The 18024-nt window shown below is 40.5% G+C and overlaps 1 protein-coding gene across 8 annotated transcripts in view; it reads right to left on the reverse strand.

The window, feature by feature from the left end:
- Window positions 1-18024, reverse strand: part of RALGAPA1 (Ral GTPase activating protein catalytic subunit alpha 1) — a 214207-nt gene that overhangs the window by 41202 nt on the left and 154981 nt on the right. For all 8 annotated transcript variants that reach the window (XM_004584764.3, XM_058666350.1, XM_036495464.2 and 5 more), the window contains one exon: window positions 9406-9561. In XM_004584764.3, coding sequence (XP_004584821.2) covers window positions 9406-9561 — 156 coding nt within the window. The remainder of the gene's footprint in view (window positions 1-9405; window positions 9562-18024) is intronic.

An 18024-nucleotide genomic window follows, 5' to 3' on the forward strand; every position in this document is an offset into this window, starting at 1 on the left:
TGCCACATGGACCTATTTTGACCCGTACGATGACACAGTCAGTATTATTTTCCTGCGGGACCAGTGCAATCTCGGACCTCAGCAAGTTCTCGCGAGATCAGCACATGTGCAGTTCACTGTTGTCCCCTGCAGTCCCAAAGCTATTGCCACAGTGCCCAAAATGGCGCCTGCCGTACAACCACTAAGGTTCTTGATTTGCTGGCTGTCAGATCTGAGGGCTATCACAGACCTGTCTTGAGTGGAACCCGTAGAATGCCACGTCGTTGCAGTTCACTTAGACAGAAATGAGCTCACTCCCAGCTCAGTGCATGCTCAGTCCTCTCCCTAGCCCTTTCCTCCTTACGCAAAATGGCGCCCAATTCAGCTCTAGGGGGCTGACTGGACTGTGAAATCCACTCTGTTCTCGCACTGCCCGTCTGAGATCTGCTGCTCTGTCTCTGCTCCTGGTCAAATCAAACGGACCAGCAGAACGGACAGTTCTTTGTCTGGGTTCACCACCCGAGCTCCCGGTGAAAGTCCCTTCCCACCTGGTTGCTGGTGGAGTTCCGGCTGTTGTGGAGTTCAGATGGCCGTGCTGGAGTATCAGTCTCTGCCACACCACACTGTTGTGTCCGCTGCTTTCCTGTGTCTGTCAGTCTGCAGGTACCCCTCTGCTGTTGTTCTGTCCTTTCCTATTTCCTGAAATATGTCCTCTCTGCTTCATCCTGGTTAAATGTTTTTCCGTCTGTATAAATGTGTCCTTACCCTATTCCGCCATCTTGATTCTCCACAAGTAAATCTTTTTTTAAAAAATATTTATTTATTCTTATTACAAAGTCAGATACACAGAGAGGAGGAGAGACAGAGAGGAAGATCTTCCCTCTGATGATTCACTCCCCAAATGAGCCGCAACGGCCGGTGCTGCGCTGATCCGAAGCCAGGATCCAGGAACCTCCTCCAGGTCTCCCATGTGGATGCAGGGTCCCAAGGCTTTGGGCTGTCCTCGACTGCTTTCCCAGGCCACAAGCAGGGAGCTGGATGGGAAGCGGGGCTGCAGGGATTAGAACCTGTGCCCATACAGGATCCTGGAGTTTTCAAGACGAGGACTTTAGCCGCTAAGCCACAGTGCCAGGCTCCACAAGTAAATCTTAATTAAGGACTAAATGAATGTTCAGTGCTAGATTTTGCAAATGCAATGCTGAGGAAAAACTGCAGTGAGCTCTCAAAGTTCTTAGCCCAATGGAGGAAATGATAAAATAACCAAATAAAAAAATAAACGAATAACTAAAAATACAAAGATTTTAAAAAATGTCCGATTTATTTATATTTATTGGAAAGGCACATCAGATTTACGGAGTGGAGAGACAGTCAGGAAAATCTTCCATCTGTTGGTTCACTCTCCAAATGGTCACAATGGCCAGAGCTGAGCTGATACGGAGTTAGGAGCCAGGAGTTTATCCGGGTCCCCCACAAGAGTACAGAGTCCCACTTTGGGCTGTCCTCTACTGCTTTCCCAGGTCACAAGCAGGGAGCTGGGTGGGAAGTAGAGCAGCTAGGACACGAACTGGTGACCAGAGGAGCAGGCCTTGAGCTCTTTCATCCATGTGGGACACCTGGAGGATGCTCCTGGCTCCCAACTTCGCACTGGTTCAGCACTGGCTATTGTAGCCAGTAGGGAATAAATCAGCAGAGGAAGATCTCTCAATCTCTTCTTCTTTCCCTGAAATTCTTTAGAGTTAAAATTAATTAAATCCTTAAAAATAGTTAATATTATTACTACATTGCTTCACCCATCTTCCAGGTACTCACAAATGCTGACACATATGCTATTTTTGATGTGAATTTAATAGTCATCTACTTACATGAATTTACTCTCTCATCTGTTCGAGATTGCAAAAGCATAGCATCTGATACAATGCATGAGCATTAAGTAAGCATTAAATAATTACCACCTGTTATTAAGATAATCATATTCATCCTGGCAGATCTTTTTTGTATCACTACATGATATGCAGCATAAATATAAAGTTCTATTAACATTTATGGCACTTATTTAAGTCAGTCATTTTGATAATGATTAAAGTGTCTATGGTAACTATGGTAATTCATTCAACTAAACACCAATAGGCCTGATTCAAGTGCTGGAAATATGGTAATAAATCAGACAGTGACAAAGTTCTTGGTTCTCATGGCCTTGATTTTGCATAGCAGGGATGGGGAACCTTTGTTTCTGCCCAAGGCCACTTGGATATTTCTGACATCATTTGCAGGTCATACTAAAATTTTCAACTAGATCTACTAAATTTTTACTTCCACTTGCAGTTGCCTTAGGAGGGCCAAAACCAATGAAAATACAGGTTTTATATTGCCTAAGGAATGGATGTTTCCTACCCCTGTTCCAGAGGGAAGAGACAGAAAAACATATAAAAATAAGTGAATATGGGGCTGTAACTGTGGCAGAGCAGGTGAATTCTCTGCCTGAAGTGCCAGCATCCCATATGGGCACTAGTTGGAGTATCAGCTGCTCTGCTTCTGATCCAGTTCCTGCTCACATGCCTGGGAAATCAGTGGAGGATGACCCAGGTGTCTGGGCCCTTGTTGCTCCCATTTGGATGACCTGGAGGAAGTTCCTGGCTCCTGGCTTCAGACTGGCCCAATTCCAGGTGTTGCAGCCATCCATGAACCAGCGGATGAGATATCCCTCTGTCTCTCCTTCCCTGTGTAAATCTGCCTTTCAAATAAAAATAAGCATTTAGAACAGTAAGTGAATGGGATAGCTTTATATGGCAGTATGTGCTATCAAGAGAATAAACCAGGCTCACATGCTGGTGTTCCTGAGTGGAGAGGTGCTTCTTCAGCTAGAATGCTTTGGAAAGCTCTGAGAAGTTGACACATGCAAATGAGGCTAGAGAATGAGAAGGAGGACACCTGATGATGTGGATAAAAACATCTCAAACTGAGAGAATATGAGGTACATACAACCCGAGATGGCAATGAGCTTGATACGTTGAAAGGTTAGCATGACAACCAATGAAGCCAGACCACTGATAACTGAAAAGGAAAATGACAGATGTCAGAGGCAGGCTGACAGGTAGTCAAATCATGTAGGCTACTGAAGGCTAGAACAAAGATTTAGAATTGAGAAAGGACATTGATCTCTCACAGTATTGAGGACAAATACGCTGAACAAATTTACATTTCTGGGCCTGGCATGATGGCTCAGTTGGCTAATCCTCCTCTTGTAAGCATTAAATTCCCATATGGGTGCTGGTTTGTGTCCTGGCTGCTCCATTTCCCATCCAGCTTCCTGCTTGTGGTCTGGGAAAAAAAGTAGAGGATGGCCTTGGGACCCTGCATCCAAGTGGGAGATCTAGAACAATCTCCTGGCTCTTGGCTTTGGATTGGCTCAGCTCCAGCCATTTGGGAAGTGGATCAGTGGATGAAAGATCTTTTTCTGTTCTCTCCTTCTTTATGTAAATCTGACATATCTTTCCAATAAAAAATAAACAAACCTTTAGACAAAAAAATCCATAAATTTTTCATAAAAAATTTTCATTAATAAAATAAAGAATACCCTTTATTTTTGTCATCAGGAATACTGTGGTTGGAGTTAAGAGTAGAGTATGGGGGGCCCAGCGGCATGGCCTAGCGGCTAAAGTCCTCTCCTTGAACACACCGGGATCCCTATGGGCGCCGGTTCTAATCCTGGCAGCTCCACTTCCCATCCAGCTGCCTGCTTGTGGCCTGGGAAAGCAGTCAAGAACAGTCCAAAGTCTTGGGACCCTGCATCCACGTGGGAGACCTGGAAGAAGTTCCTGGATCCTGGCTTCGGGTCGGCATAGCACCGGCCGTTGTGCTCACTTGGGGAGTGAATCATCGGAGGGAAGATCTTCCTCTCTGTCTCTTCTCCTCTCTGTATATCTCACTTTGTAATAAAATAAATAAATCTTTAAAAGAAAAAAGAGTAGAGTATGGGGTATTAAAACAGAATTGTCATGTATAAGGCTTACTGTTATATTTGGATATTAAACATGAGTGTAATCTCACAACAGTTATTTGAAAGGCAGAGGAGAGAGAGAGAGAGAGAGAGAGAGAGAGAGAGAGAGAGAGAGAGAGAGAGAGAGAGAGAGAGATGTCTTCTATCTACTGGTTCATTCCTCAAGTGTCTACAACTGCCAGGGCTGGACCAGCCAATAACTGGGAACTGGGAATTCCCTCTAGGACTCCTACATGTGTGGCAGAGATCCAAGCAGTCAAACTACAATTCACTGCCTGCTAGGGTGGATATCACAGGAAAATGGATGGGAAGCGGTGTGCGGACTCAAACCCAGGCACTCAGAATATGGGGGGAGGGGTCAAGTAGAGGCTTAGTGTGCTGCACCACAATGGCCACTCTTTGTGGCAGTTATTAGCTATAATAATTAACCAAAGATTTATTTATTTGAAATGCAGAGTGACAGGAGATACAGACAGATCTCTGTTGGTTCACTCCCTAAATGACTAAGTTAGCTGGGACTGGTTCAGGTAAAAGCCAGGAACCAGGAAGCCCACCCTGGTCTCCCACGTGGGTGACAGGGCCCCAGCAGCTGGGTCACTTTCCACTGCTTCCCCAGGCACATCAGCAGAGTGCTGGATGGGACGTTCAGTAGTCAGGACTCAAATAGGTGCCCTTATGGGGTCACAGCTTAACCCACTCTGTCACAATGTCAGTGCCATGCAAGTTGTAAAAATAAACTTGCCTTTAAGTATTTAAATTTTCATAGAGAAAGAGAATTAATCTTCCATTTGTTAGTTTGCTCCTCATTGCCTGCAAAGTTAAAAGCCCAGAACTCCAGCCAGGTCCCCCATATGGATGGCAGGGATTTGGTTACACAAGCCATCCCCACCAACTCCAAGGGTGCCCATCAGCAGGAAGCTGGACCGGAAGCTGAGTGACTGGCACTTAACCAGCTACTCCAGTATGGGATATGGATGTCCCAGGTGCTGACTTCATCGTTGTACCATGTGCCTGCTCCTTTTTATTATTTTAGTTTCAGTTCGCTCTAAAATTACACTGAAAATCAAAATTGGACCAGGCAGTCTATAAGGATCACTCACTCGTGAAACTATTGCCAGGAAATTTTAAGGCAGAAAAAGAAACACTACCCATCACACTAATAGTTATTTCAAAGGAAACTGACTTAAATAAAGTGTTTTTTTCCCCTCTTTTGGGGGTCCACATAATGGAAGCTAGAACAGAGAATCCAATGAAGTATGTTATAATGATCTCAACTTGATCTTCTAAACTTCTAACAGGACGATTGAGCGGCCCCAGAGCAGAGGATGAGAGAGTGGCCAGAACAAGGAGACAGGAAATGAGAGCGGCTGGTGTGAACACACTTTAGCCCAACGCCGGCAGCACTTCTCCCTGTTGGGGGTGAATGCACCCAGTTAAGTGGAAATTATTTTCAACCATTTTCTATCAGTCTTCCTCAGGGAGAGAGAATTTATAAAGTAGATGATTTAGTTGTACAATGAGAGACTTTACTAGCTGTAGTGCTTGTTCAGAAAGTGTAGTTTATGTTGTAAGAATTCTGTTAATGTCTTAAATTCTGCAAAAGCCTCTCTTTACAAGATAGAGAAATGCTGTCCTTGAATAGGTCCCAGGACATCCTTCTGAGAAACAGAATGGCTTAAAAATAACTTTCAAAATACCACATGATAAACAGTCGGAAATAAAATTCGTTTCTTTAAAATAGAAATAAATTATTTCCCCCCACCCCAAAGTTTAAAACAGAACTACAATCATAAATAATTCCAGCTTGCCAGAGGCATGGCTATTTCTTTATACTGACTGTCGACTACCTAATTTAATTAGAGGTATTAAACTCCACGTTGAGGTCAACAATCCTTACTTCCTCCAATATTACACTTCAAGCAGCGCTCATTAATGTGTCTGCTGAATGGATTAACACACCTGAAGATATATATACCCAGGTCGGGGGGACAACCTAATGACATCCCATTGTTCATTTGCAGTAGGACACAGGTTCTAGGCCTCAACTTATTACAACTAATGTGGAATTTATTAAATTCGGGAGAAAAATACCAATACAGAAAATGATTTTTTATTAAGAACTGATACAAGACAACCAGCTTCTATGATTAAGTTTAAACCTTTAAAATTGAGTTTAAACATTAAACCTGTTTAAAAGAAAGTGGTAAAAAGTGTTCATTAGAAAAATCTATCATAGCAGGGCTCTGAGAAGCAAAATTAGGGTAATAAGAGAAACCAGAAAAAGGGGAAAATCCATATATGGAGAGATATTAATTTAATCCATTAATGTAATAAATATATGTAATCCATATAATGGAGAAAAATTAAAGCTTATTTTTTATGAGAACATTTAAACTATTAATACTCAATTATGATATTGGATAAATATTCCTTTGCTGCTGGATATAAAAGGTGTTGTTATTTCTTCTAGGAGAATAGCAGAAAAAAGTCTAAGGCAACATTAGATGATTATATTATTCCCTCATACAGAATTGAGTAGAATGTCCTCCAAGACAGTCCGCCATGAGTAGCAGACTTACTCAGGGGCTGGTGCTGTGGCCTAGTGAGTTCAGCTACTGCCTATGCTGCTGGTATCCCTCCCATATGGATGCCAGTTCATGACCTGGCTTCTCCACTTCTAATCCAGCTCCTTGTTCTGGTCCAAGCCCTTGGGCCCCTGCACCCACAGGACAGCCAGAAGAAACTCATGGCTTTGACCTGTTTCATCCTGTCCATGGAAGCCAACTGGGGAGTGGGCCGGAGCACGGCAGAGATCTCTCTCTGTAACTCTGTTTTTCAAATAAATCAATACATCTTTAAAAAAAAAAAAAACCTTAAAAAGAGTAAACATACTTCAACTGATTTACTACCTGATAAGACAGGAAATCCATGTCTTTTAAACTGATAATTGCTTCAGTACATATTTACAATTTTGACAGTTTCTCTTTGATATCGTAGGGTTCTAAACATTTTAAAACTTTTGAACTTTTTGGGAAATTTTCTCATTAAAAGAAAAAGCCCTTAAAACACTTTATATGAGTAAAAATACAAATCTAGCCTAGGTAACTTTCTCCAATAATAAACCAGGTATAATTATTTCAGCAACTAAAACAAGCATTTATGTTAACAGTATAAAAACTTAAGAAATTAGGGCCAGCTGAGTGGCACAGCAAGCTAACCCTCAGCATGCAGTGCTGGCATCCACTTCTGATCCAGTTCTCAGCTCATGTGCCTAAGAAAGTAGCAGAGAGTGACTCAAGTTCTGGGGCACCTGCACCTACGTGAGGGACCCAGAAAAAATTCCTGGCTCCTGGCTTTGGATTGGTTCAGCTCTGGCCATTGTGATCATTTGGTGAGTGAACCAGTGGAAGTCTCTCTTAGTCTCACCTTCTCTCAATAAACCTGCTAATTAAATAAAAGTAAGTCCTTAAAAGAAAACCTTTACAAACCATGAATATGTTTGCTTTTTTTGAAGTTACATTTCTGCCCCTTAACTGTTTGAAATGTTACATCATGTGACTGTCTCAGTTCTTTCTCTTTATTAAATAATTGGGCAAAATACTAGTAACTTTTCTACCCTGTAAATTCAGGGTTAAAACCAAAACTGTTTCTGCGTGTGTGAATCAGCAAGATGGCAGGGTAGTAAATTCCAAGCCCATATTCCACCAAACATCAAAAAGCACACAGAAATATTTCCAAAATATGGTCTTATGTACAGAGCATCCTAAGATTCTAAAAATACTAGACCCAATATATATGTCTTCAGCAAAGTTGCAGGATAAACACATAACAAACAAAAACCATTCATACTGCTATGACGTAACAAAAAACAAGCAGAATCATAAATTATCAACGCCATATAAAAAATGAATCATAAAGAAACCAGAATATAAATGTCAAAGCTAAAACCATAGTTTTAGAAAAAAAATCAAGGGAAGGGCCTGGCATTGTGACTCAGTAGACTAATCATCCACTTTGTAGTTCTGGCATCCTGTATGGGCACCAGTTTGTATCCTATCTGCTCCTCTTCCAATGCAACTCCCTGCTTATGGCCTGGGAAAGCAGCAAAAACAACAAAGCCATGAGTTCTCGGAACCCTGTACCCACATGGGAGACCCAGTAGAAGCTCTAGGCTCCTGATGTCAAGCTCAGCTGTGGCCATTGCAGCCACTGGGAAGTGAGCCAGCAGATGGAAGATTCTTGGTCTCTCCTTCTCTCTAAGTCTGCTTTAACAAAAAAAAAAAAAAGAAAAAAAAAGAAAAGAAAAGAAAAGAAAAATCCTAGGTTGGGCCCAGCGTTAAAAATCCTAGGTTGTGGCCTAGTGGTTAAAGTCCTTGTTTTGAACATGCTGGGATCCCATATGGGAACCAGTTCTAATCCTGACAGTCCCACTTCTCATCCAGCTCCCTGATTGTGGTCTGAAAGCAGTCGAGGACAGCCCAAAGTCTTGGGAACCTGCACCCATGTGGGAGACCCTGAAGAAGCGCCTAGCTTCCGATCAGCTCAGTTCCAGCCGTTGCGGTCACTTGGGGAATGAATCATTGAACAGAAGATCTTCCTGTCCTTCCTCCTCTCTGTATACTGACATTGCAAGAAAAATAAGTAATCTTAAAAAAAAAATCCTAGGTAAAAGTCTCATGACATCGTATTTGCCAATGATTTCTTAGATTAATCCCCAAAGCAGAAGCAACAGAAGAAAAATTGAATACCATCAAAATGAAGACTTTAGTGCAACATAGGACAGTTTCAGTTTGGTGAAAAGAAAATCTGTAAGATAGAAGAAACTACACCAGTATCTGATAGATGATTAATACCTAGCCTATATAAAAAATTCCTACAACAAAAATGTTGAACAAGTGTAGAGATCAAAACACACGACAGCATCATAAGGACTGCAGTTAATAACATCTTTATGGTGTCTGGGATTGAGCCATTTTGTTACAGAAAATCACGTGAGATGATGAATGCGTTCCTTTGCTTCACTGCAGTCATTATTTGACTCCGTATTTCGCAAGACCATAATGTAAACTTCAAATATAAACAGTGAAATTTTTTATATAAAAGAAAAACGATCACCTTTAGTCACGCCATTGTTCTTCAAGGAAATTATGGTTTACTTGGAGGAGGGAATTTGGGGAGCGGGTAGGGGAAATCCCAGAGCACTATGGAATTGTACCATAAAATTCAAAATAAAATAGAAGGGGGAAAAAAAAAGAAATTATGGTTTACTGTGCAAATATTATTTTTGAAGATGGCATTGGGTGAAGGGTAAAGAAAAATACTTAAAATATTGCTTGCTCAGTTAAACTGTTTACTTACTTAATGCATGAATTTTCTTAATTATTGGATTTTAATTCTAAAGTGTTACCCCACTCCTGTTGAGTACTCACTTTTTTGGTCAGAGAGTCATCAGAATCAGAGGGCATTCTTGTTGACACATGAAATATGACTTCTACTGTAGAGGTAGCAAAGTAGGGGGTGGTCAACCCAGTGCTTTTGTTTTTCTGCAGTCCTCCCATAAAGCCACAATGGTTTGTAAGATTTACCTAGAGGCAACAGAGAGCCACGTCCAATTAATCAACTAAGCACATGTCCAGCATCAGGACCCAAACTTTTCACCTGACAAAAACATTTGTGAACAAAATATTTTGCATTTTATCAAGCAACAGTTAATCTAGACTTACTATTGTTTGTACTAGTACTGGAAGTATCTGAGGATCCCTAATTCTTAAGCATTAACTAGGAAAGAATCAATGGCTACGAATGATGCATCTTTGGTTAGGCTACTGGTTGCTAACAGTAAGTGATAAAGGCTGTAGTAGGGGGCTCACTACAAAAGGAGACAGCAAAAATCAAACCTGGAAATGATTTGGAGGAAAGCCAAAACAGCAGCAAGATTTTGGTAAAATGAATAAACAAAGTATGTCACACTCATCCAGGAAAACTGGCTTCCTTTATATCCATCACAGTCCAGAATTTTTAAAATGCAGAATTTAACTACATTTTAATTACATTTAGCATGCTACAAATTAATCTGTGTTTTTTTTTTAATGTTTCTCCTTTCATGGGACTGATATTATAGCGCAGCAAGGTAAGCTACAGCCTGCACCTCTGGCTTCCCATACGAACACTGGTTGAACCCCAGCTGCTGCAAATGACTCAGCTCCCTGTTGATGTGTCGGGAGAATGTCCCTGCCGTCCATGTGGGAGATTCAGCTGGAGTGCCAGGCTCTGGCCTCAGCCTGGCCCAGCCCTGGCTGGTGTGGCTGTTTGGGAAATGAAGCCGAAGATTCTCTCTTCTCTGCAATCTGCCCTCCAAATAAAGTCTTCAAAAAATTTCTACATCCTCATAACAAATAAACTATAATATCGGGGCATTGCACTGGGTAGTATTTGCTGGATTTGTATAATACATAGAAACCAGGCATTTGTGTTAACTGAAGAAATCTAGAAAAAATATACAAAAGAAAAATTAAAAACCAAATGTGTATCTTCACACAGAAAATCACTTACACATAGGCTTTTAAACAAAATCTGAATTACAATAAAACAGAGAATATCAAAATGAATTCCTGTACCATATAAACTGAATACTGCAAAAATACAGTTTCAGTTACTGGTGCCTAAACACATAAATGTTAATTTTTATGACAATACATAAGACTGCCTCTCTCCAGTTTCTGAAAGTTATTTCTTTGAATCAGTAATACTCTCATATAATTAAAATGTCAAAAGTAAAAAAGGTGTGAGTATAACAAAACTGTTCATTCCTTGTCTTTCATTTGTGGGTACTCAGTTACCCTCCCAGAAACTTAAGTATTCTTCCAAAATTATCCTCTGTATATATAGAATTCCTGTACAGGTGCATGCTGATACAGTATTCCACACCTTGCTTCTTGTACTAAAAAATACTCTTCAGTATGTAAAGAGCTTTCAGCATTTTGTTTCCATGACCTCACACAAACCTATTTTACATAGGTACTAATGTAACTGGTCCCTGGCTTGACTATCTAAGTTGTTTTCTTTTTTTGCTATTTTACAGTTAATGCTTCAGTGAATAATACTGATTATATATCATGATTCATTTGCGAGCATTCTGTTAAAAGTGAAACATTAAGCACATGTACACTTCTGATGCTGAAACACCACACCAGACTGCCCTCAATGGCACCAACAATAAATGCGTGGACATCTGGCTAGTGGTTAAGATGCTTCTGCGAAGAGGTTTGAGTTCGTTTCCTGCCTAGGGTTACCTCAAGGTGGAAAATCATGGCTGAACCAGACGAGATTGGGAACAAAATATGTTGCATTTTATCAACCAACAGTTAATCTAGACTATTGTTTGTAAGCATATTCATTTTGTTAAAATGTGAGATGATGAATATAGACCATGTGAGACCGAGGTAGAGTTTGCGGGCCTTTGTTCGGGCTTGGCTCAGGCTTAGCTGTTGCAGGCACTTCCTTCTTCCCTCTGACCTTGTTTTTCAAATAAGTTGTCACTCAAACTCCCTCTCCCCACAAAAAACCCAAATAATACAGTACATGCGAATGCCTGTTCTCCTCATCCCTTTTCATACAATGACTGTGACCTTGGCTAAGCTGATGGGTGACAAAATGGTAGGTCAGTACGGATATTTTTGTTTTGGTAAAAGAGTTACTTATTTTCAAGTCAATTCTCTTTCGACTCTGATTATAGCAGAAAATTCTTTTATAGCATTTGCTGATCTCTATCAATTATGTGGAAATAATCACAGATTTACATGAAGACACAAAGTGATGTTTAAAATCTCAGGCACTCTTTACCAGAATCTTTGATTACAAAACTGTATCACAGCCACTCAGCGGTATTGATGCAATTTACAGTTACAGGACAGACGATCAGGGCCTGCTCTGAGCCACACCCACTCCTTCACCAGGGGCCATCCCTCGCTGTCATGTACCCTCTAACTGCTATTCCATGTTACACAAATGGAATCAAAGTATGTAACATTTCCCAGTATTTGGAGGTTATCCTATTTATCTCTTTGTTAATGACTTCAAGTTTGATCACACTGTGTTTGGAACAAATATCACATGATTATAATCCTTTTTAATTTGTTTTTAGCCCAGTGGTTAAAACACTTCCACTCACATATTTAAGTACCTGAGTCTGCTATCTGGCCTTGGCTCCTGACTCTAGCTTCTGATTATGGTAAGTGGTAATGATGGTTCAAGAAATTAAGTTCTTGTCACACATGTGGTTTGCTGCCTGGGCTCCAGCACAGCCCTGAACATCCATAGGCATCTGGGGGGTCAAACACCACATGGAAACTCCCCCTCTACATCTGTCTACTCTCAAGCAAAAACATTTTTAAAAACTGTCAAAGCTTGTTTTGAACTGAAGTCCAGGTCTAGTTATCGAGGCTTGTTTGATGAAGATGTACAGATCTGGTCAGTTGTGGTGTGGATAAGCTTTGAATGCATCTCCAAGGGTTCACATGTAGTATTTGGTCCTCAGTGTGGTACTGTTAACAGGTGGTGAGAAGTTTAAGAGTTCAGGCCTTCTTGAGGCCATTAACAGCCCCTCCTTTCTGTGGCCTGTTTTGCTATGCGATTTCTCTTACACACTCAGGCCATGATGCTGTCATGAGAGGATGCAGCCAGAAGGTGGCACCCTCAGCAGACCAGCTCTCATGCCTTTTGGACTGTCAGCTACAGAATTGTGAACTAATCAAAAACACTTTTTTTTTTTTTTTCTGCCAGCATCACCCAGTCACAGTGTTTGGTATAGCAAGAGCAAATGGACTAATACTCCTATCCTACCTATGTACCTTTATCTTCCATATTTGTAATTGTCTTAAATATTTCCTCTTCATATATTTAGGAACATAGGACATAGTGTTGCTTCAGTTGTTAAACGCAGTTAAGAAAACTCAAAAGGATAAAGTCCAATGTATTTATACATAATTTTCCCTCGCCATGCTCTCTCTTCCTGATATTTAAGAATTCTTTTTTTTTTTTTTTTATCATTTCCTTTCTACAGAATTTCCTCAGCGGTTCTGTTAAGGCAAACCTGCTGGTAACAAGTTCTCTCTGTTTTCCTTCATCTGAGACTGTTTTCAAGTATATCCCTGAAGGATGTTTTCACTGTCACTGGATTTCAGGTTGATACCTCTTTTATTACTTGAAAATATTATGCTACTTCTGCCCCCAATGCTAACCCATTTCTGAAGGAAAATCTGCTATCCATTCTAATTGCTTTCCCTCTACAGGCAGAGAAGGGATACTTTTTTCTCTGGAGAATTTTAAGTCTTGCTTTTTTGTCTTCAGTTTCCAGAAATTAAATTATGAAGTGTGTATATGAAGTGAGAGAACCCAATCACAGAAAGAGAAGAACTACATGACTGTATGACCTCAACTGGTACATGGCATCTAAGCAAGTTCAGCTCATGGTTGCTAGCGGTGTCACAGTAGTTACCAGAGGTCAGGGACAGCAAAGGCAACCCAGTCACAGTGGCAAAGGAATATGTTCTGGCATTCTATTGTACATCAGGGTGACTATAGAAAATAACATTTAATTTTCTTAAAAAAAAAAAATTCCAAGGCTGGAAGTGTTTAGAATATTTTCACAAGAAATTATAAATGTCTGAATTAAATACGTTTGTCCTGACTAGGTAATACAAAAATACACATTTGTATGCATGTATATGTATGGAATCATCACATGGTACCCCATTGCTATGTTTCATGTATCAGTGAAAAAAATGTAGTTAAATAGTAAAATTTTTTAATATGTGTTAGTACAAATTTCTTGTGGTTTGTCCTGTTTAGGTTTCATACAGTTTCTTAAATTGAAACTTCATCACTTACCAAATTTGATAAATTTTTAGCCACTGTTCCCTCAAATTTTTCTGTTCTCTCAGACCTAGCCTATTTCTCCTTTCCTTCTGGGACTCTACCTAGGAATGCTAGGTCTTCCGGTCCCTGAGTTCCTGATGCTTTCTTCATTGTTTTCCAGTCCACTGTCTGCTAGTCAGTTCAATTCTACTGAGTTCACGACTAACTTGCTGAATCTTCTGCAGTACCCTATCCTCACTGCCCACTTACAAGCGTCTACTCTCAACTAATTATTTCCACTTCTCAAACGTTCACTTGGTTGTTCCCTATGCCTCCTAACTCTTTGTGGAGACAGCCTGTCTTCCATTTGTCTGTGTTCCTAGTTGCTCACTGCAGCATTTTCATCATGGTTGTCTGAAACTCTTTGTCATCTTGATACAGGTATCTACTGATTGTTTTAGCATGGTGTCCTGTGATAATGACCTGGCACAAAAAGGAAGGGACTGAAAGAAGATGCTGCCTAATTACTGCCTAGGGAAGAAGAAGTTTGGTTCCCCAACAAACCTCCATTGACCACACTTCATCACTGCTTAGTAGAGATGAGCATTTGGCTCCTCACATGGTGCCCCTGACACAGTGGTAGTGGCGCCTCATCACTGCTGTGTTGGCAAAAGGTCCCATTCTCCAGCAGACTGCCTTTGACACTACCTCACTGGAGAGTGGGGACAGTTACTTTGGCTGCAGATGCAGTTTCAGGTCTCTCCTGTGGTCTCACTGGCCCTAGGGTATGGGGTATGAGGTAACTGGTGCTGTGTGCAGTGTGGGGTGTGTGGTATGAAGTGTTGGTTGTGGGGTGTGGGGTGTAGGTGTGCAGTGTGAAGTGTGTGGTGTGGAGCATGCAGTGTGGGCTGTGTGGTGTGCGGTGTGGGGTATGGCATGCGTGGTATGGGGTGTGTGGTATGTGGTGTGCAGTGTGGGATGTGGAGTGTGCAGTGTGGGGTGTGGAGTGTGCGATGTGGTGTGTGCAGTGTGGAATGGGGAACGCCTACCAGCTAGCAGAAATCAAAGTTTGGTGTTCCATTTGGCCTTTATCTGATACTACCCTGGTAGGGGGCCACCTTGTGAAGGTCACACTGTACATCCTCCACTGTTAAGAGTGACAGTGGGGTCAAAGGGCTTTCTGCGTGTTTAGCTAGAGAACAGCAGTTGTCATTAAAAAAAAGTCTGTCCTTCTGACACACTGCTTCCCTGGTTTTTTGTCCACAAAGAATTGGATCTTTTTTTTTTTTTTGATCTTCAACTATTCGTGATTCTAGGTTGCTGCTTTCTTTAAACAAAAACAAAAACAAAAAAAAAAAACAAAACAAAGTAACAAAGCAAAACAAACAAACAAAAAACCAAACCTCCAAAAATCCCACCAGAAAACACATCGCCATGTTGCTCCTCACACTTAAGTCCCTAGGTGGCTTGCTTTCTCTGCACCTTTCTAAGTCTTCTGGGGTCTGTTTTATATTTAAATCTCTAGGGTTTTTGTTGTACTCAACTTGTGGAATAGTGAAATTATACATATTTGACTTCTCTTCAAGCGGAAGCTATCCTTTGCACCAGTAAGTGCAATCAAGTGCAGTAAGCAGTCATCCACACAGCTACTTTTAGAGCATGTTTGTCACTCCCAAAAGAATCTCTGTACCCTTTAGGTATCACCCCACTCTTCCTTCATTCCCCCATGAACCAACCCCAAGCAACGATGCACCTATCTGCTGTATCTATAACTAGAACTACTGTGGGCAGTACATACAGATGGGCCATACTTCATGGTCTTCGTGACCGATTCCCTTCATTTAGCATGTTTTCAAAAATTCATGTGGTAGAGTTAGTTCTTCATTTCCTTTTTATGGTTGCATAATACTCCACCGTTTGATGTTCCACAGTTTATGTATCCACTCATCGGCTGCTGGCCACTATGGCTGTTTCCACCATGTTCTATCCTGAATAATGCTGTCATACGCACTCATACACAGAGTATCTCTGTATGTTTATATATCTTTTGTTTCTCTTAGGTTTATCATAGGAGTGGAACTATATAGTTACATAGCAATTCTATCTTGAACTGTTTGATGAACTAATGAATTTCCAGATGCCTTCGCGTGGTGCAGGCAGCATAGGAGGGTTCAGACGGCTCCAGATTTTATCCTAAAATTGTCATTATCTGGCTTTCTAACTATATGAATAATGGTGAGTTTGTACTTCCCCAATAGCTGACGATGAAAAGCCTTCATTATTATTAGTCAGCTGTATATTTCTGTTTTTTTTTGGCGGGGAGAGGGATGTGTATTCAGGTCTTCTGGTAATTTTTAAATTGATTGCTCCTCTATCTGCTGGTATGCATGAACTTTGTATATTCCAGATTTAAGTTCTTTAGCAGATATATGATTCGAAATTATCTTACCTAATGCTGTGGGTTGTCTTTTCAGGTAGTTGATGGTATTCTTTGAAGCACAAGTTTTAATTCTGATAGTCTAATTATTTTAGTTTTACTTCTGTTGTTCACGCTTTTGGTGTTATAGCCAAGAAACATTTCCCAAATTGTAGGTCATTAAATTCAACCCCTATATTTTCTTTCATGAAAAACTTTTGTAGTAATTTTAGGTCTTATGATCCAGTTTGAGTTAATTTTTATATATGGAATGAGGAAAGTAATTTTTTCTTTTTTTTACCCTTCAGTTGACTCAGCATCATTTGCTGAGATTATTCTTTTTTCACTTGATACCCTCATCAAAAACCAACAGAACAGAGATGTGCAGGTTCATGTCTGGATTCTTGATTCTACCTCACTGACACCACATGTCTATGTGCTAGCACATTACTGATCAGCACTGCTTTGTAGTAGTACATTTTGAAATGAAGAACTATGAGTCATCCTAAGTATTTTTTCTGTCTCACTTCTACTAATATTTTTATGGCAGAGCTCGTTAGCTCGCTATCTAGCAAGTAAGTGAGCTATAGAAACAAAATCTTGGAGACATTTCATTGTGTTTGCAGTGGCAAGATGGGCAGCAATTCAGAACTGCTGAACTATCAAAACCTCTTCAGCAGGACCCTTGGAGCATGCCCCACACTGGGGACACTGGGATGGCATCGAGTTGGCTGTCCCCCATCCTGGGATATGGAGGTGGCTGGGAGGCTGAGTGCGGCTTCTCTCCTAATCTCCCCTCTTATCCCAGATACAAAAAGGAAAAAAAGAGAATGTGGAAATAAGGATCTCACCCACTTTCCTCCAGCCCTTGACCCTTTGCACCCTAATCAAATGTGTAAAAATCATCAAAAACAAAACAAAAAAAGAAACAAAATCTATTCATGATGTTTTTAAATATTTTCATTTAGACAATTGTACTTTTTATATTTTGATTGGCTCAAAAAGCATGCTACTTTCTACACAATAAGCATAGAAGCCTAGAGAGTTTAATTGATTGAATTAACTGTTGGCTGTGTGGTACACTAAAGGTCTGCATACAGACACTGTATATAAAAGGTACCAGCACTAAAAAAATCATGTGAAAAAAGATGTGATAACGTTATCTGATTTCTACAGCTCACAGCCTAGAACAGTTATCTTAAATAATTTTCATAATTTCTACAAGAATTTAGAGAAATTATGTGTTAAACTGATAACTAATAAATTTGTAAAACCCTAAGTTTAAACAGCTGCAAAGGATAGTGTTGTATATTATATACGTGCTTGAAATGTATTTTCATCAGGACCAGCCTGATAAGCCATCAGCTGTGACACTGGCACACCATATGGGCACTGGCTTAGGCCCCAGCTGCTTTGCTTCTCATCTAGTTCCCCGCTTATGTGGCTGGGAAAGCAGCGGCAGATGTGGCAAGCATTCAGACGCTCCAGCCTCCTGGCTTAGGCCTGGCACAGCAAAGCCATCGCTGCCATTTGGGGAGTGAACCAGCAGATGGACACCTCTCTCAGTAACACTTTCCTTCAAATAATAAAGTCTAAGTAAGTAAATAAAGATTTGTCAAATACTTGGAGCTGTAAGTTAGAATAACTTTATATATATATATAATTTTTACTACTAATGACAAATCATCAGCCATATCAAATTGTCTTGGTAGAACATATCTGACATTTCATTTTTCAGTTCAAATAAATATATTGCTATAAACTCCGATGACAAACA

The sequence above is a fragment of the Ochotona princeps genome, chromosome 6 (genome assembly GCF_030435755.1).
Source record: "Ochotona princeps isolate mOchPri1 chromosome 6, mOchPri1.hap1, whole genome shotgun sequence".
NCBI lineage: Eukaryota > Metazoa > Chordata > Mammalia > Lagomorpha > Ochotonidae > Ochotona > Ochotona princeps.